The 15,619-nt window shown below is 41.8% G+C and overlaps 1 protein-coding gene across 6 annotated transcripts; it reads right to left on the bottom strand.

The window, feature by feature from the left end:
* Nucleotides 1-3: 3 nt before the first annotated feature.
* On the bottom strand, nucleotides 4-10,752 carry LOC111966393 (zinc finger protein 362). 6 transcript variants are annotated; one of them, XM_023990995.2, is made up of 10 exons: nucleotides 10,574-10,661; nucleotides 9,721-9,798; nucleotides 8,997-9,060; nucleotides 8,509-8,761; nucleotides 7,970-8,116; nucleotides 7,416-7,761; nucleotides 6,895-7,119; nucleotides 6,350-6,428; nucleotides 5,871-6,029; nucleotides 4-5,582 (listed from the first exon to the last, which is right to left on the bottom strand). In XM_023990995.2, the coding sequence occupies exons 3-10, from the start codon at nucleotides 9,057-9,059 to the stop codon at nucleotides 5,466-5,468; spliced, it is 1,389 nt and encodes a 462-aa protein (XP_023846763.1). In that variant the 5' UTR covers nucleotide 9,060; nucleotides 9,721-9,798; nucleotides 10,574-10,661; the 3' UTR covers nucleotides 4-5,465. The 6 variants fall into 6 exon arrangements, with proteins under 6 accessions (XP_023846763.1, XP_023846760.1, XP_023846762.1 ...); XM_023990992.2 differs by lacking the exon at nucleotides 9,721-9,798 and having other exon boundaries at nucleotides 8,509-8,734; nucleotides 10,574-10,752; XM_023990994.2 differs by lacking the exon at nucleotides 9,721-9,798 and having other exon boundaries at nucleotides 7,416-7,740; nucleotides 7,970-8,074; nucleotides 10,574-10,752.
* Nucleotides 10,753-15,619: the final 4,867 nt, after the last annotated feature.

Consider the following 15,619-nt stretch of genomic DNA (forward strand, 5'->3'; position numbering starts at 1 on the left):
CAATTTTTTGTTTAACTGTCTGTTTATTAAACAAGGTAAAGATAAAGTTTTTTTTAAACATTGATATCCTTAGTTTTACTTCTCAGTCTTGTGTGCATATTAAGTTGTCTAAAAACCTTATATGAAATCACAAAGAAAGAGGTGTAATAAATCTACACATAATATCTTTTCATAGAGAATATGGGTTAACAGTTCATTAATATACAGATTACAGTTTGGATATTCCATGCGGAAAAATAAAAATGTTTACTAGACTGAATACTGAAGAACACAATACAGAATATGGAAATAAAATGGTTGTTCAATGATAAAATAGTTAAGGCGTATACATAAACTGAAAACATTAATAACAAATTATCAATATTCTGATAGACTAAAATCATTACAATAAGTTCATACATAAACATACCTGTACAAAACTCTAACCCAAAACAACAGTTTATGAAAATGGTACTAGAATGAGGATCATTACAATACAGCAACATGTACATTTCCCTATAATTTTTCTCAGAAGAGACTAAATTGAAGAGGCAGGGTCTGTTGGCATAAATGTTTGTTTCCAGGCCAGTGGCTTGAATTATAGTTTTTTATAATTTTTTTAATTTTTTTTTTTTTACATACTATAAATGTATTTAACAATCTTCTCAGCTCCATCTCAAATAAACATCTAGCCTTAGCACCTTTTCTTAAGCAACTTGGAAGAATACAAGCTACTAGTACCATCCAGAGCAACCAGAAGGTAAAATTACAGTAAAAATACAACAAACAATACTGTGTATACCATGATGAAAGAAACACTTGCAGTAACACTGCCAGTTCATATGAAGTTATATATGGTATGAACCTTTGAACAAATTCATACTGACTATACTTTACGGTAATTAAATGTAAACCTGTTGAAAATCAAGATGAATCTATCCTGAATGTAGTGGGCTTAGGGGTTAATATTAGTTCACTTTTTGGTCCACTTTCAAATACTATTGTCATGTTTAAACTGTTTTATTGACTGACTTTCTATTGATGAAGCAGCACGGGCCTCTGTTACCGGGCTGGGCAATAGCTTTAAGTTGACTTGATAAGATTCTGAAGTCACATGTGACACAAGTAAGACTATAACAATCTAGAAGTCAACATAAATACCAAATACTTAACCTCCAGTAAATGTATGCTCGCTATATATTTCTCTATATTTGGAGTAGAAATGTTCTACTCAAGTAACATAGACCTAACAACATTACCAACGTGGCCACACTTGATGCCCCCTGTCAAGGCCTGCCTGACTCGGTCACAATCATGAGAGCCATCATCAGCTGTTGTGACTTATTATAGAACTATCGTGACAAAAGCATTACTCTCTGTTATTAGCACCCTAGCTAACAGTAGCTTGTATTATGAGGACCATCGGAAGTTACTTGACAAAAGCTGGCATGACTGTAAATGACAGTTGTAATGCTCATCGTGATAGCTTTGCGTATGCCTATTGAGGGCAGTGCCAAGTAATACCGTAAAGCTGGCACACTAGCTAATGTTAGCTTGCTTTCCTAATGACTCTTGACTTGGCTCACATAGGTGCAAAGCTGCCATCTGTACTACCTGGCCGCAAGGAAAACCGGTGAAATGTTCTGTTGATTTGAACAGTTCAGTTGATTGAATTAGTGTCTGGTCATATAACCCATATGATCTTGATTCGATTAACCATAAACAATGATTGAAATGATCTAGACAAAACAAACATTCGTTCCTTTTTTACATGTTGGTGCACTTGAGTTTGTTTCATCATTCCCCCGAGAGAAACAACCTTACAATCGAATTGTCCACATAGTTCCAATTGCTTTCCGCGTAAATGCCACTTTTATAGTTTGACCCTGTATACTTGCATTGAACAAAAATATAACCAAAAAAAACAGACTTTCGATTAGACACAGTCAATACTCTTAGCTGCCTCAAGCAATGCTTTTGCATTTCCATTGGAAAAGATGGAAACATTTGGAGTCAAAACCACAAAGGCTGAAAGTGCTTTAAAGGGACAATCCGCAGTTGAAACAATAACTAAATGTTTTCCCCGCCACTGTTTCAGTAAAAAGTTGAGGGATGGGGCTGGAGAAATGTAACCACTCTCAAATTCATAGACCGGGCTATAGATGCAACGACTGACCACCCATGATATCAAAATGATAGTTTTAACCATGTGTTAAGGGTATACATTTACCTTGTTTACAAACATTGGTGTAAAACAAGCTTATATTTTGGGTTCTGATGCGGTATGAAAGTTCACCTAAACTTATGAAGCATTTATAAGTTATAATCTTGAAGAATCAATGGGGATATAGAATACCTTTATACGTCCATAAATGTATGTAGCAACTGCATATTGACCCTTTAAGATGCTCTTTGGATGTCACCAGAACACACCCAGATTTTTTCAAATCTATTTATTTTCCGTATAAGGGCAAATATTGTCTGGCACATTTTGTAAATCCATTTAATGGAATATATACAGTACCAGTCAAATGTTTGGACACAACTACTCATTCCAGGGTTTTTCTTTATTTTTACTATTTTCTACATTGTAGAATAATAGTGAAGACATCAAAACTATGAAATAACACATGGAATCATGTAACCAAAAAATTAATTAAAATATATTTTATATTTGAGATTCTTCAAAGTAGCCACCCTTTGCCTTAATGACAGCTTTGCACACTCTTGGCATTCTCTCAACCAGCTTCATGAGGTAGTCACCTGGAATGCATTTCAATTAACAGGAGTGCCTTGTTAAAAGTTAATTTGGGGAATTTCTTTCGTTCTTAATGCGTATGAGCTGAGCTTGTGTGTGACGAGGTTAGGGTGGTATATAGGAGATAGCCCTATTTGGTAAAAGACCAAGTCCATATTATGGCAAGAACAGCTCAAATAAGCAAAGAGAAACGACACTCCGTCATTACTCTAAGACATGAAGTTCAGTCAATACGGAACATTTCAAGAACTTTGAAAGTTTCTTCAAGTGCAGTCGCAAAAGTCATCAAGCGCTACGATGAAACTGGCTATTATGAGGACCGCCACAGGAAAGGAAGACCAAGAGTTACCTCTGCTGCAGAGGGTGAGTTCATTAGAGTAGCAGCACCTCAGATTGCAGCCCAAATAAATGCTTCACAGAGTTCAAGTAACAGACACATCTCAACATCAACTGTTCAGAGACGACTGCATGAATTGGGCCTTCATGGTCGAATTGCTGCAAAGAAACCCCTACGAAAGGACACCAATAAGAAGAAAAGACTTACTTGGACCAAGAAACACGAGCAATGGACATTAGACCGGTGGAAATCTGTCCTTTGGTCGGATGAGTCCAAATTTGAGATTTTTGGTTTCAACCGCAGTGTCTTTGTGAAACGCAGAGTAGGTGAACGGATGATCTCCGCATGTGTGGTTCCCACCATGAAGCATGGAGGAGGTGGTGTGATGGTGCTTTGCTGGTGGCACAGTCTGTGATTTTTTTAGAATACAAGGCACACTTAACCAGCATAGCTAACACAGCATTCTGCAGTGACACGCCATCCCATCTGGTTTGCGCTTAGTTGGACTATCATTTGTTTTTCAACAGGACAATAACCCAAAACACACCTCCAGGCTGTGTAAGGGCTATTTGACCAAGAAGGAGAGTGATGGAGTGCTGTATCAGATGACCTGGCCTCCACAATCACCTGACCTCAACCCAACCGAGATGGTTTGGGATGAGTTGGACCGCAGAGTGAAGGAAAAGCAGCCAACAAGTGCTCAGCATATGTGGGAACTCCTTCAAGACTGTTGGAAAAGCATTCCTCATGAAGCTGGTTGAGAGAGTGCCAGAAGTGTGCAAAGCTGTCATCAAGGCAAAGGGTGGCTACTTAGAAGAATCTAAAATATATTTTGATTTGTTTAACACTTTTTTCGTTACTACATGATTCCATATGTGTTATTTCATAGTTTTGATGTCTTCATTATTATTCTACAATGTAGAAAATAGTAAAAAGAAAGGAAAGAAAATGCTGAGTAGGTGTGTCCAAACTTTTGACGGGTACTGTAAATATATATATATATATAAATCACTGTTTGCAAAACGCCTTTGTAAGTGCTCAGTTTTATTCGACGCGAGACATTATCCGACATTTGTTTCCTTTGACAAAACCTTTGCAAAGAATGTGTTCATTTTCATTTAACCGACCCAATCTGTGTCAAAATAGAACAAGGGGTTTGGAAATGAATGTCAGGTGTCATGTGATGCATACAGTGTTTTCGGAAAGTATTCAGACCCCTTGACTTTTTCCACATTTTGTTACGTTACAGCCTTATTCTAAAATGTATTAAATTGTTTTTTCCCCCTCACCAATCTACACACAATACCCCATAAAGACAAAGCAAAAATGGGTTTTTAGACATTTTTGCAAAAAAACGGAAATATCACATTTACATAAGTATTCAGAACCTTTACTCAGTACTGTGTTGAAGCACCTTTGGCAGCGATTACAGCCTCAAGTCTTCTTGGGTATGACGCTACAAGCTTGGCACACCTGTATTTGGGGAGTTTCTCCCATTCTTCTTTACAGATCCTCTCAAGCTCTGTCAGGTTGGATGGGGAGCGTTTCTGCACAGCTATTATCAGGTCAAGAGATGTTCGATCGGGTTCAAGTCCGGGCTTTGGATGGGCCACTCAAGGACATTGAGACTTGTCCCGAAGCCTCTCCTGCGTTGTCTTGGCTGTGTGCTTAGGGTCATTCTCCTGTTGGAAGGTGAACCTTCACCCCAGTCTGAGGTGCTGAGCGCTCTGGTGCAGGTTTTCATCCGGGATCTCTCTATACTTTGCTCTGTTCATCTTTGCCTAGATCCTGACTAATCTCCCAGTCCCTGCCACTGAAAAACATCCCCACGGCATGATGCTGCCACCACCATGCTTCACCGTAGGGATGGTGCCAGGTTTCCTCCAGATGTGACGCTTGGCATTCAGGCCAAAGAGTTCAATCTTGGTTTTATCAGACCAGAGAATATAGTTTCTCATGGTCTGAGAATCTTTAGGTGCCTTTTGGCAAACTCCAAGCAGGCCGTCATGTGCTTTTACTGAGGAGTGGCTTCTGTCTGGCCACTCTACCATAAATTACTTTGAGTCTCATAGTAAAAGGTTTGAATACTTATGTAAATAAGGTATTTCTGCTTTTTATTTTATTTAAATTTGCTACAAATTCAAAAAACCTGTATTCAATTTGTCATTATGGGGTATTGTGTGTAGATTGCTGAGGATTTTTATTCAAAATCAATTTTAGAATAATGCTGTAACGTAACAAAATGTGGAAAAAGTCAAGGGGTCTGAATACTTTCCAAAGGCACTGTATGTAGGCCTTGTGTCGATGGCCTTATATGCAGGGTACCTAAACTACAGCCTTACATAGAAAATTAATACAACAACATACAGTAATGCTGTGTGGGTGGAGAGCTCAGATGAGGGAGATGCGTATTGGGATACTGGGAGACTCTGTCCTCTGGGGGGACTGGTGGCTCACTAGGTGCTCAACCACTGTATGTTTGGACATGTGCTTCATAAGGTAGGTTTCCTGCAAAGACACAAAATGGACGACTCAAAACCTGTTCGTTTTCCCACACAAATGCCTAAACACAGGAATAGGTTGGCAACCCTAGTCCCAAAATTCAGTAATCGCCTGCAGGTTTTTTATAAAAGTCAGTAAGCAAATTATTAATTCATGCTTAATTATGTTGTGGTTTTATGTGCGGCTTCTGCAAATGTTTACAGACGCTATAACTGACCAGGACTATAGCAATGCCTTGGATTTGCTTACACTACTACTAACATCTAATACTGAACAGAGGGATAGGATACTCACTGAGGTGTATGCCCGGCCACACATACTGCAGCAGTAGGCCTTAGCGTTTTTGATGGCGTGCGTAGACAGGTGGATCTGTAACGATGCTGAATCTGAGTAGGCACGGTAGCAGTTGGGACATTTGTACGGCTTGTCCTTGTTGTGCTGCCTCTGGTGAGACTACATAGAGAGAGAGAGAAGGGGAGGGGGAGAGCGAGAGCGAGAGAGAAATAGAAGAGATAAGCACAACTCAGTCACTCATTAGAGGATAACTATCATTCAGAGCATCCCAGGAAAGTAATTATTGTATGGTTTAGTAGACCATCTTTTTCTCTTATGGAATCTTATACCTTCACTTCTGCAGTATGCCATTTAGGGCTACATTCAGTTAGAATTTTACTATGTAGCACCTTTAATATTATCAATAGGCTCGGAGCCATTCAGCACTGAGATGGACTGTAGAGCATAAGTAAGTAATCCTGCTGTGATGTAATACTGACCTGTAGGTTAGAGAGCTGGGTAAAGGCCTTTTCACATCCAGGGGCCGCGCATTTATAGGGTCTGTCACCAGTGTGGATTCTAAGACACATGCAGAGGAAAATAGATGCATGTTGGAGAGCGAATGGACTGAAATATTATGTTTATTTAGCAATGATGACAGGAAATATAATGTAATGACAATGTAAAAGAATATGGTGTAAAAAAAATAAAGAGTTATAAAACAATGGATACATAATTATACATTTCTTAATGCTGCCCAATGTCAGGGTCACTGATGCAAATCAAATGTTATTTGTCACGTGCCAAATACAACAGGTACCAATACAACCTTACGATGAAATGCTTACTTACAAGCCCTTATCCAACAATGCAGTTCAAGGCTACTGTACATTCCAGCAATACACGGAGAGTTCCTATTTAAAATATGTTTTTAATGTTGTCATTGCCATTGTGAAGCCACAAACACATTTTAATATGGTGTGGATTTTGGTGGATGACTTTTTTCCCTATTCCTTCCTATTCCATGAAGGTGAACTCAAATGACCTGGTGTGCTGCTGCAGGTGCGAGAGCTGACGGAAGGAGTTCTCGCAGTAGGAGCAGTGGTAAGGCTTGATGCCCAGGTGAATGCGGAGGTGCTGGGCCAGGTAGGACGCATTGGCAAAGGACTTGGAGCAGTGGGGACACTTGTGGGGCTTGGCCTCCGTGTGGGACTTGGAGTGGATCTGCATCTCCGACTTGGACAAGAAGGTAAGCGGACACACTTTGCATCTGGGTGGAGGTATACATACAAATGGGACTGGGTCATATCATATGTCATGGATGAAGGTTGTGTTATGAATGATACTGCAACACTCAAAAAGGTGTCATGACAGATTTTTGAGGGTGTTATGAATGTCTTATGCATAACACTGTGTTACCAATAACACCGTTACCGATATGTGCATGTGACTAAAATGTCTCTAGGTCTACAACCACTGAAATGGGTGCTTATTGAAGAAATAAGAATTATTATGTAGACTTGAAACTAAGCTAAATTGAATCCGTTTTACAAACATTGTCCATACCTGTACGTTTTGCCCTCTTTGGCAGGGAAGGTGATGCAGCCCTGGTCTGCGCCAGAGGCCATGATGGGGTAGGGCACCACCAGAAGAGGCCCTCCGCTCTCCGCTTTGATTTTCTTCCGCCCGCGGGGTGTCTTGGGTGGAGGGCCGAGGAGTCCGGCCAGGCCCCCGCTCTTCATCTGCTCCATGCCAGGCCCACTGGCCAGCCCGGAGATGATGTTGACCGATGGGGCCCCTCCCAGTCGGTTCTGGCTGCTGGAGGTGGGTGTGGTGGGCGTGAGGGCCTCGGAAATGCTGTGGCCGTCTGGCCGGGACGACGGGGCCAGACCTGTGTATGGGCACATAAAGACTTACAAATGATAAGCCATGCAAAAGGTTAGCGATTTAGCTTGCTGAGAGACTGAGCTTTGACACAAACTAATTAGGGAAGGTGTCAGAACTTAAGAGGCACACTGAAATGTATTTGGCTCTTGTCTAACCCTTGTGAACTACACAGCTTTTTAATGTTTTCATTGACGATTGTATGTTTCCAATGAGAAAGGTGGTGTGGTTATTACCTGACCGATGGTTAACTCTAGAGGGCTGCTCTACGATCTGTCGCATGTGCCACTCATCCCACAGTCCTTTGGCCTTCACTGCTGACTTGTCATCCATATTCACGTCTGCATCATCGACATTGAAGGTAATAAAATTAACTGATCTAACTGAGGGACAAATGAGAAAATAACTTTATAAATAGCACCAATTTATACTCAACATCCATCCTGAGATCTTACAACGCTCCATAATACAACGGGGGTGATTAAAAATGTCTACATCTATGGCTGCATTTAAGCTACATTTTTGACTTACTTTCAATCCTCTGCACCGATATGAAAGAACTACACTGGTAGGCATCCACCATATGACTTTCATCTGTGCTTTCCTAATCAATGCAGATGACGGAGAGGAGATGCGAAGGGGAAGGCACTTCAGACTATTGAGATTGAGACCATTGAACAGAATATAGGTCTTTAAGTATGACCAGAGCCAGGTGGTGTCTCCAGTGTGCACTCCAGTGTGGTGAGCAGACAGCAAACGCTGTTACAGTACCTACCTGGCACAGAGCTGGAGGCTGGGCGGGCGTGCAGGGCGATGTCGGGCTGCTGGACCGAGCCCTGAGGGTGGTGCTGCCCCTGCTGGTGCTTAGGCATGGGCATGCCATGCGGCTGCTGCCCCCCGTCCGAGGGGGAGGAAGCCACCAGCAGGGTTTGCTGAGAGGGGGCTGAGTTGGGTGGCAGGTGCAGGGGTCGGATCTTCTCAGCCATCAGCTGCTCCTTGATCTTGTTGATGAGCACCAGGTTATCCAGCTGAAAGGGTTAACCGGTCATGTTCAACAGAAAACAGCTCCATTGTATCAACCATCAAGCTAAAGATGATCCCATTATAGTCATACTTTTGTTGCCATTTAATACCTTAGTTGTTAACCTCTTCTGATGGGCATTTACCTAGATTTAAATACTTTTAACTGAGAAAATAATGAGCTGAGTATGCATAACCATGTCAGCCTAGATGGAAGGACATAAAAAATTAAGATGTCCTTACCTGGCCAGGCATGGAGGGAGGCGGAGGCCAGAAGTAGGGGTTGTTGAACCGAGGCTCAGCCATCCTGCGATAGAAATGCACGTTTTATTGTGGTATTTTATCATTTTCCAAATACCATTATCTACAAAGCATTATCCCATGTATTGGGAGGTTAAAACGTATTAGATTTAAACTAAGAATAAAATGGACAGGTATTCTGATGTTTTATGTGACTGTTTTGTTTTTGAGCATCCCTCCTATTTTCCTTTGTACAGAGCAGAAGTAGTAGAGTGGAAAAAAGTACAATAGCCTTAATGGGAGGCAGACTCAGGTCTCTACCTCTCAAGACAAAGAGACCAGTTTTGTACCATATGGCTTATGAAATTAGATTGTGACTGTGTGAATTGGGCTGTTATCATGAGTTTATTACCTAATAACTTACGTTATATTATTCTTTCTACTATATTACATGAATACTTCGAAAAAATATATGATATACCAATAATGAAGTATTATACAATAGAGTAACTTTGTCGCATTCGGATTTGGGTAATTAACAGGACAAACAGCACAATTCACACATAGTCACAATAATACATGTTCATAATTATTGTATAAAAACCTAGTATGTTCAGTTCAAACTGCAGTCAATCACAGGCCTCAAAAGACATTACAAGAATGCAATCAAACATCCAAACTTTCACTGAATACGGTCACACCTGTCAGTCATTGTCGATAGGCCTACCTTCAATATTCTTTATCCCATTCCCAAAGGTTTATGCCAGAGGTTTTATGCCTAGACAGTTTAGCACACATTGTTGGTCTACGGAAATCAGAATAGGCTCAATGTCAACGTTTTATTATTTACAAAATATATTTCCTGTAAAATATTAGTTACGTCCCCTTCCAGTTATAATTAATTTAGGCAGCATTTCATGTTTCCTTTGGTAGTCTAGACTTTTCATAGCATGTGTGCCCCTCGACAGTTCTGAAATTCAGTCACATTTGGCGATGCGACAATCCGATACGATGCCACACAGAAACATTCTCAGACACATTTATTAAAACATTTTCAGACAAAAGAGAAACAAAAATGGCAGCCTGACTTATTTTTATAAGGCGGGACGCCATATTCTGCAGACCCCAAAATTAGGAGCATCTCATTTTCTCCTAAAAGGAGGCCGCTTAACACAAATGTGTGTTTATGTCAAAAACATGAATCAATGTTTACGACGAATTGCAGGTTTGAATAGCCCGGCCTCCCCACCTCTTAAAAAACGGACACTTCCTAAACAGACCATGCCCTGCAAATAGCACGGAAATAGGTAAGATGCTCGAGCTTTGCGCTTAAATGTTTTTATAAAACATCATCAATGCGTAAAGGTCACAATGTAACAACCGCACGCTGACAGAAAGGTATTCTAAAAGACGTTATGCCAGTCTTTTCCAAAATGCGTTCACTTTGGTATTTTTTACATTCCAACTTTTTAACGAATCGAGGGGCATAAATGATATTATCTGCATAATACATACGTTTGGGGTTTATCAACTTCCAGAAATGTACATTTACAAACAAATTCCATGAATTGCACACAGACCTGATGTCCCGATTGCAGATTTTGTCTTGCTTTATTATTAAAGATTGGTATTCTTTCTGCCTGCCTCCAATTGGTTCAGCGCTTCCGGGTCGCTTTGTTCGCTTCTGGGTGCCGCTACACACTGTACGTAGCTGCTGTTGCCAAGCTGTCCGAAGGCTGGACATTTTTAAAAGTAGGCTAATCTGAATCCAACTGCAGTGGTTTTTATTTTAACTTGGTTATAATGCAAAACGACGCACAAAGCATTGATCTAATGTCCATCAGGTGTCAATGGCAAACATTACTCAAAAAGAGCATTTTTCGATACATGACTTCTTGATCTTATAACACGCCCAAAACGTGTTACATAGGCACTTGATTTTTTTCCACTAGTAATGGTAGCCAAGTGACTTTTGTTTATTATGGAATTGTTTCATAATTAATGTTAGAGAGTGTACAGTCCAAGGGCAGTGGATATAGCATTCCTGGGGATACTACAATAATGATTTAGTCAAGTATTTCACCACAATACACAAGGAGACCCGCAATATTGCTGTTTGCTACACTGGTGTCAGAAGTGGGATGGCATAGCAAACGGTGACAGGGCAACTCCCCCTGCCAGTCTCGAGCGTATGTCTCCTAACCAAGGTTTTTATAGTAAATGAAAACTGAAACAAAAACTTGTCAGGAAAAAACAAAATTAGTCAATTTAAATAAAATAATTAACAAACCGGTTTGAAAAACGAAAACTATTCTGCAACTATTATCTTTGACTCAAACTAACTAAAAAAACTGAATTACGTTTATTTTTTCTTTAAGCTGCAATATATAACTTTTTGGGCGACCCGCAATGTTGCTGTTCGCTACACTGGTGTCAGAAGTGTGATGGCATAGTATAATGCTTGTTTTGTCGCATATACTGAAATTAGGCACACTATTCTAATTTGAGCAACCAGGAAATGGTGGATCGATTTTTGCATAATGCATCTTTACCTTTTTTTTACCCCTTTTCTCCCCAATTTAGTGGTATCCAATTGGTAGTTACAGTCTTGTCTCATCGCTGCAACTCCCGTACGGACTTGGGAGAGGCGAAGAAGGTCGAGAGCCATGTGTCCTCCGAAACACAACCCAACAAAGCCACAATGCTTCTTGACACAATGCCCACTTAACCCGGAAGCCAACCACACCAATGTGTCAGAGCAAACACTGTACACCTGGTGACCGTGTCAGCGTGCACTGCGCCCGGCCCGCCACAAGAGTCACTAGTGCGCGATGGGACAAGGACATCCCTGCCGGCCAAACCCTATGGGACTCCCAATCACGGCCTGTTGTGATACAGCCTGGAATCGAACCAGAGTCTGTAGTGACGCCTCTAGCACTGAGATGCAATGATGCAGTGCCTTAGACCGCTGCGCCACTCAGGAGCCAACTTTATTATTTTTGTCCTACTAAAGTTTAAAAGCATTGGATTGGTGTAAACATATTTTTTAGCATCAGTCTCTGCGATATTCTTTTTAAATCCAAGTCACATTGAGATTGACTTTATAATTTACAGAGCTGCTGCGGATCTGACTTTTACTGGACCTCTCTTCCCGACAGCTAAAGGTCAAAGAGGGCTTGCGCATGTGCGGGATAGTCTACGTATAATGTTTTACGTACAGTTGATGTCGGAAGTTTACATACCCTTAGGTTAGAGTCATTAAAACTCATTTTAACAAACTATAGTTTTGGCAAGTCGGTTAGGACATCTACTTTGTGCATGACACAAGTCATTTTTCCAACAATTGTTTACAGACAGATTATTTCACTTATAATTTCCTGTATCACAATTCCAGTGGGTCAGAAGTTTACATAGACTAAATTGACTGTGCCTTTAAACAGCTTGGAATATTCCAGAAAATTATGTCATGGCTTTAGACGCTTCTGATAGGCTAATTGACATAATTTGAGTCAATTGGAGGTGTACCTGTGGATGTATTTCAAGGCCCACCTTCAAACTCAGTGCCTCTTTGCTTGACATCATGGGAAAATTAAAAGAAATCAGCCAAGACCTCAGAAAAAAAAGTGTAGACCATCGTTATGTTTGGAGGAAAAAGGGGGAGGCTTGCAAACCGAAGAACACCATCCCAACCATGAAGCACGGGGGTGGCAGCATCAGGTTGTGGGGGTGCTTTGCTGCAGGAGGGGTTGGTGCACTTCACAAAATAGATGGCATCATGAGGGAGAAAACTTATGTGGATATATTGAAGCAACATCTCAAGACATCAGTCAGGAAGTTAAAGCTTGGTCGCAAATGGGTCTTCCAAATGGACAATGACCCCAAGCATATTTCCAAAGTTGTGGCAAAATGGCTTAAGGACAACAAAGTCAAGGTATTGGAGTGGCCATCACAAAGCCCTGACCTCAATCCTATAGAACATTTGTGGGCAGATCTGAAAAAGCGTGTGCAAGAAAGGAGGCCTACAAACCTGACTCAGTTACACCAGCTCTGTCAGGAGGAATGGGCCAAAATTCACCCAACTTATTGTGTGAAGCTTGTGGAAGTCTACCTGAAACGTTTGACCCAAGTTAAGCAATTTAAAGGCAATGCTACCAAATACTAATTATGTGTATGTAAACTTCTGACCCACTGGGAATGTGATGAAAGAAATCAAAGCTGAAACAAAGCATTCGTTCTACTATTATTCTGACGTTTGACATTCTTAAAATAAAGTGGTGATCCTAACTGACCTAAGACAGGGAATTTTTACTAGGATTAAATGTCAGGAATTGTGAAAAACTGAGTTTAAATGTATTTGGCTAAGGTGTATGTAAACTTCCAACTTCAACTGTATATGCAAAACACCTTCCTAATAATGAGTTACTACACCCCCCTCTCCCATTTTTCCCTCAGAACAGCCTCAATTACGCCAGGGCATGGACCAGGATGTCTTGCTCCCAGACAGACTAAATAACTTCTTTGCTCGCTTTGAGGACAATACAGTGCCACTGACACGGCCCTCTGCCAAAACCTGCGGACTCTCCTTCACTGCAGCCGACGTGAGTAAAACATTTAAACGTGTTAACCCTCGCAAGGCTGCAGGCCCAGACGGCATCCCCAGCCGCGTCCTCAGAGCACGCGCAGACCAGCTGGCTGGTGTGTTTACGGACATATTCAATCAATCCCTATCCCAGTCTGCTGTTCCCACATGCTTCAAGAGGGCCACCATTGTTCCTGTTCCCAAGAAAGCTAAGGTAACTGAGCTAAACGACTACCGCCCCGTAGCACTCACTTCCATCATCATGAAGTGCTTTGAGAGACTAGTCAAGGACCATATCACCTCCACCCTACCTGACACCCTAGACCCACTCCAATTTGCTTACCGCCCCAATAGGTTCACAGATGATGCAGTCACCATCACACTGCGCACTGCCCTATCCCATCTGGACAAGAGGAATACCTATGTAAGAATGTTGTTCATTGACTACAGCTCAGCATTCAACACCATACTACCCTCCAAACTCATCATTAATCTTGAGACCCTGGGTCTCGACCCCGCCCTGTGCAACTGGGTACTGGACTTCCTGACGGGCCGCCCCCAGGTGGTGAGGGTAGGTAACAACATCTCCACCCCGCTGATCCTCAACACTGGGGCCCCACAAGGGTGCGTTCTGAGCCCTCTCCTGTACTCCCTGTTCACCAACGAATGCGTGGCCATGCACGCCTCCAACTCAATCATCAAGTTTGCGGACGACACTACAGTGGTAGGCTTGATTACCAACAACGACGAGACGGCCTACAGGGAGGAGGTGAGGGCCCTCGGAGTGTGGTGTCAGGAAAATAACCTCACACTCAACGTCAACAAAACAAAGGAGATGATTGTGGAATTCAGGAAACAGCAGAGGGAGCACCCCCCTATCCACATCGACGGGACAGTAGTGGAGAGGGTAGTAAGTTTTAAGTTCCTCGGCGTACACATCACGGACAACTGAATTGGTCCACCCACACAGACAGCGTTGTGAAGAAGGCGCAGCAGCGCCTCTTCAACCTCAGGAGGCTGAGGAAATTCGGCTTGTCACCAAAAGCACTCACAAACTTCTACAGATGCACAATCGAGCGCATCCTGTCGGGCTGTATCACCGCATGGTACGGCAACTGCTCCGCCCCACAACCGTAAGGCTCTCCAGAGGGTAGTGAGGTTTGCACAACGCATCACTGGGGGCAAACTACCTGCCCTCCAGGACACCTACACCACCCGATGTCACAGGAAGGCCATAAAGATCATCAAGGACAACAACCACCCGAGCCACTGCCTGTTCACACCGCTATTATCCAGAAGGCGAGGTCAGTACAGCTGCATCAAAGCAGGGACCGAGAGACTGAAAAACAGCTTCTATCTCAAGGCCATCAGACTGTTAAACAGCCACCACTAACATCGAGTGGCTGCTGCCAACATACTGACTCAACTCCAGCTCACTTTAATAATGGAAATGGATGGAAATTGATCAAAAATGTATCACTAGCCACTTTAAACAATGCCACTTAATATAATGTATATGTACAGTACTGTACTCTATATCATCTACTGCATCTTGCCATCTTTATGTAATACATGTATCACTAGCCACTTTAAACTATGCACTTTTATGTTTACATACCCTACATTACTCATCTCATATGTATATACTGTACTCGATACCATCAACTGCATCTTGCCTATGCCGTTCTGTACCATCATTCATTCATATATCTTTATGTACATATTCTTTATCCCTTTACACTTGTGTGTATAAGGTAGTAGTTGTGGAATTGTTAGGTTAGATTACTCGTTGGTTATTACTGCATTGTCGGAACTAGAAGCACAAGCATTTCGCTACACTCGCACTGCTAACCATGTGTATGTGACAAATAACATTTGATTTGATTTGATTCTACAAGGTATCAAAAACGTTCAACAGGAATTCTGACTAATGTTGACTTCAATGCTTCCCACAGTTGTGTCAAGTTGGCTGGATGTCCTTTGGTTGGTGGGCCATTCTGGACACACACGGGAAACTGTTGAGCGTGAAAAACCCAGCAGCTTTGCA

The sequence above is a fragment of the Salvelinus sp. IW2-2015 genome, linkage group LG7, assembly GCF_002910315.2.
Source record: "Salvelinus sp. IW2-2015 linkage group LG7, ASM291031v2, whole genome shotgun sequence".
In the NCBI taxonomy this organism is placed as follows: Eukaryota; Metazoa; Chordata; class Actinopteri; order Salmoniformes; family Salmonidae; genus Salvelinus; species Salvelinus sp. IW2-2015.

Bases quoted from the DNA above. Each gene is read 5' to 3' on its own strand.
- LOC111966393 (XM_023990990.2), bottom strand. From the start codon at position 10,737: ATGTCCAGCCTTCGGACAGCTTGGCAACAGCAGCTACGTACAGTGTGT. The intron at 8,117-8,508 runs GTAGGTACTGTA...TTTGTCCCTCAG, and splicing joins AGCCTCCAGCTCTGTGCCAG to TTAGATCAGTTAATTTTATT. The intron at 5,583-5,870 runs GTGAGTATCCTA...GTGTCTTTGCAG, and splicing joins GTGGCCGGGCATACACCTCA to GAAACCTACCTTATGAAGCA.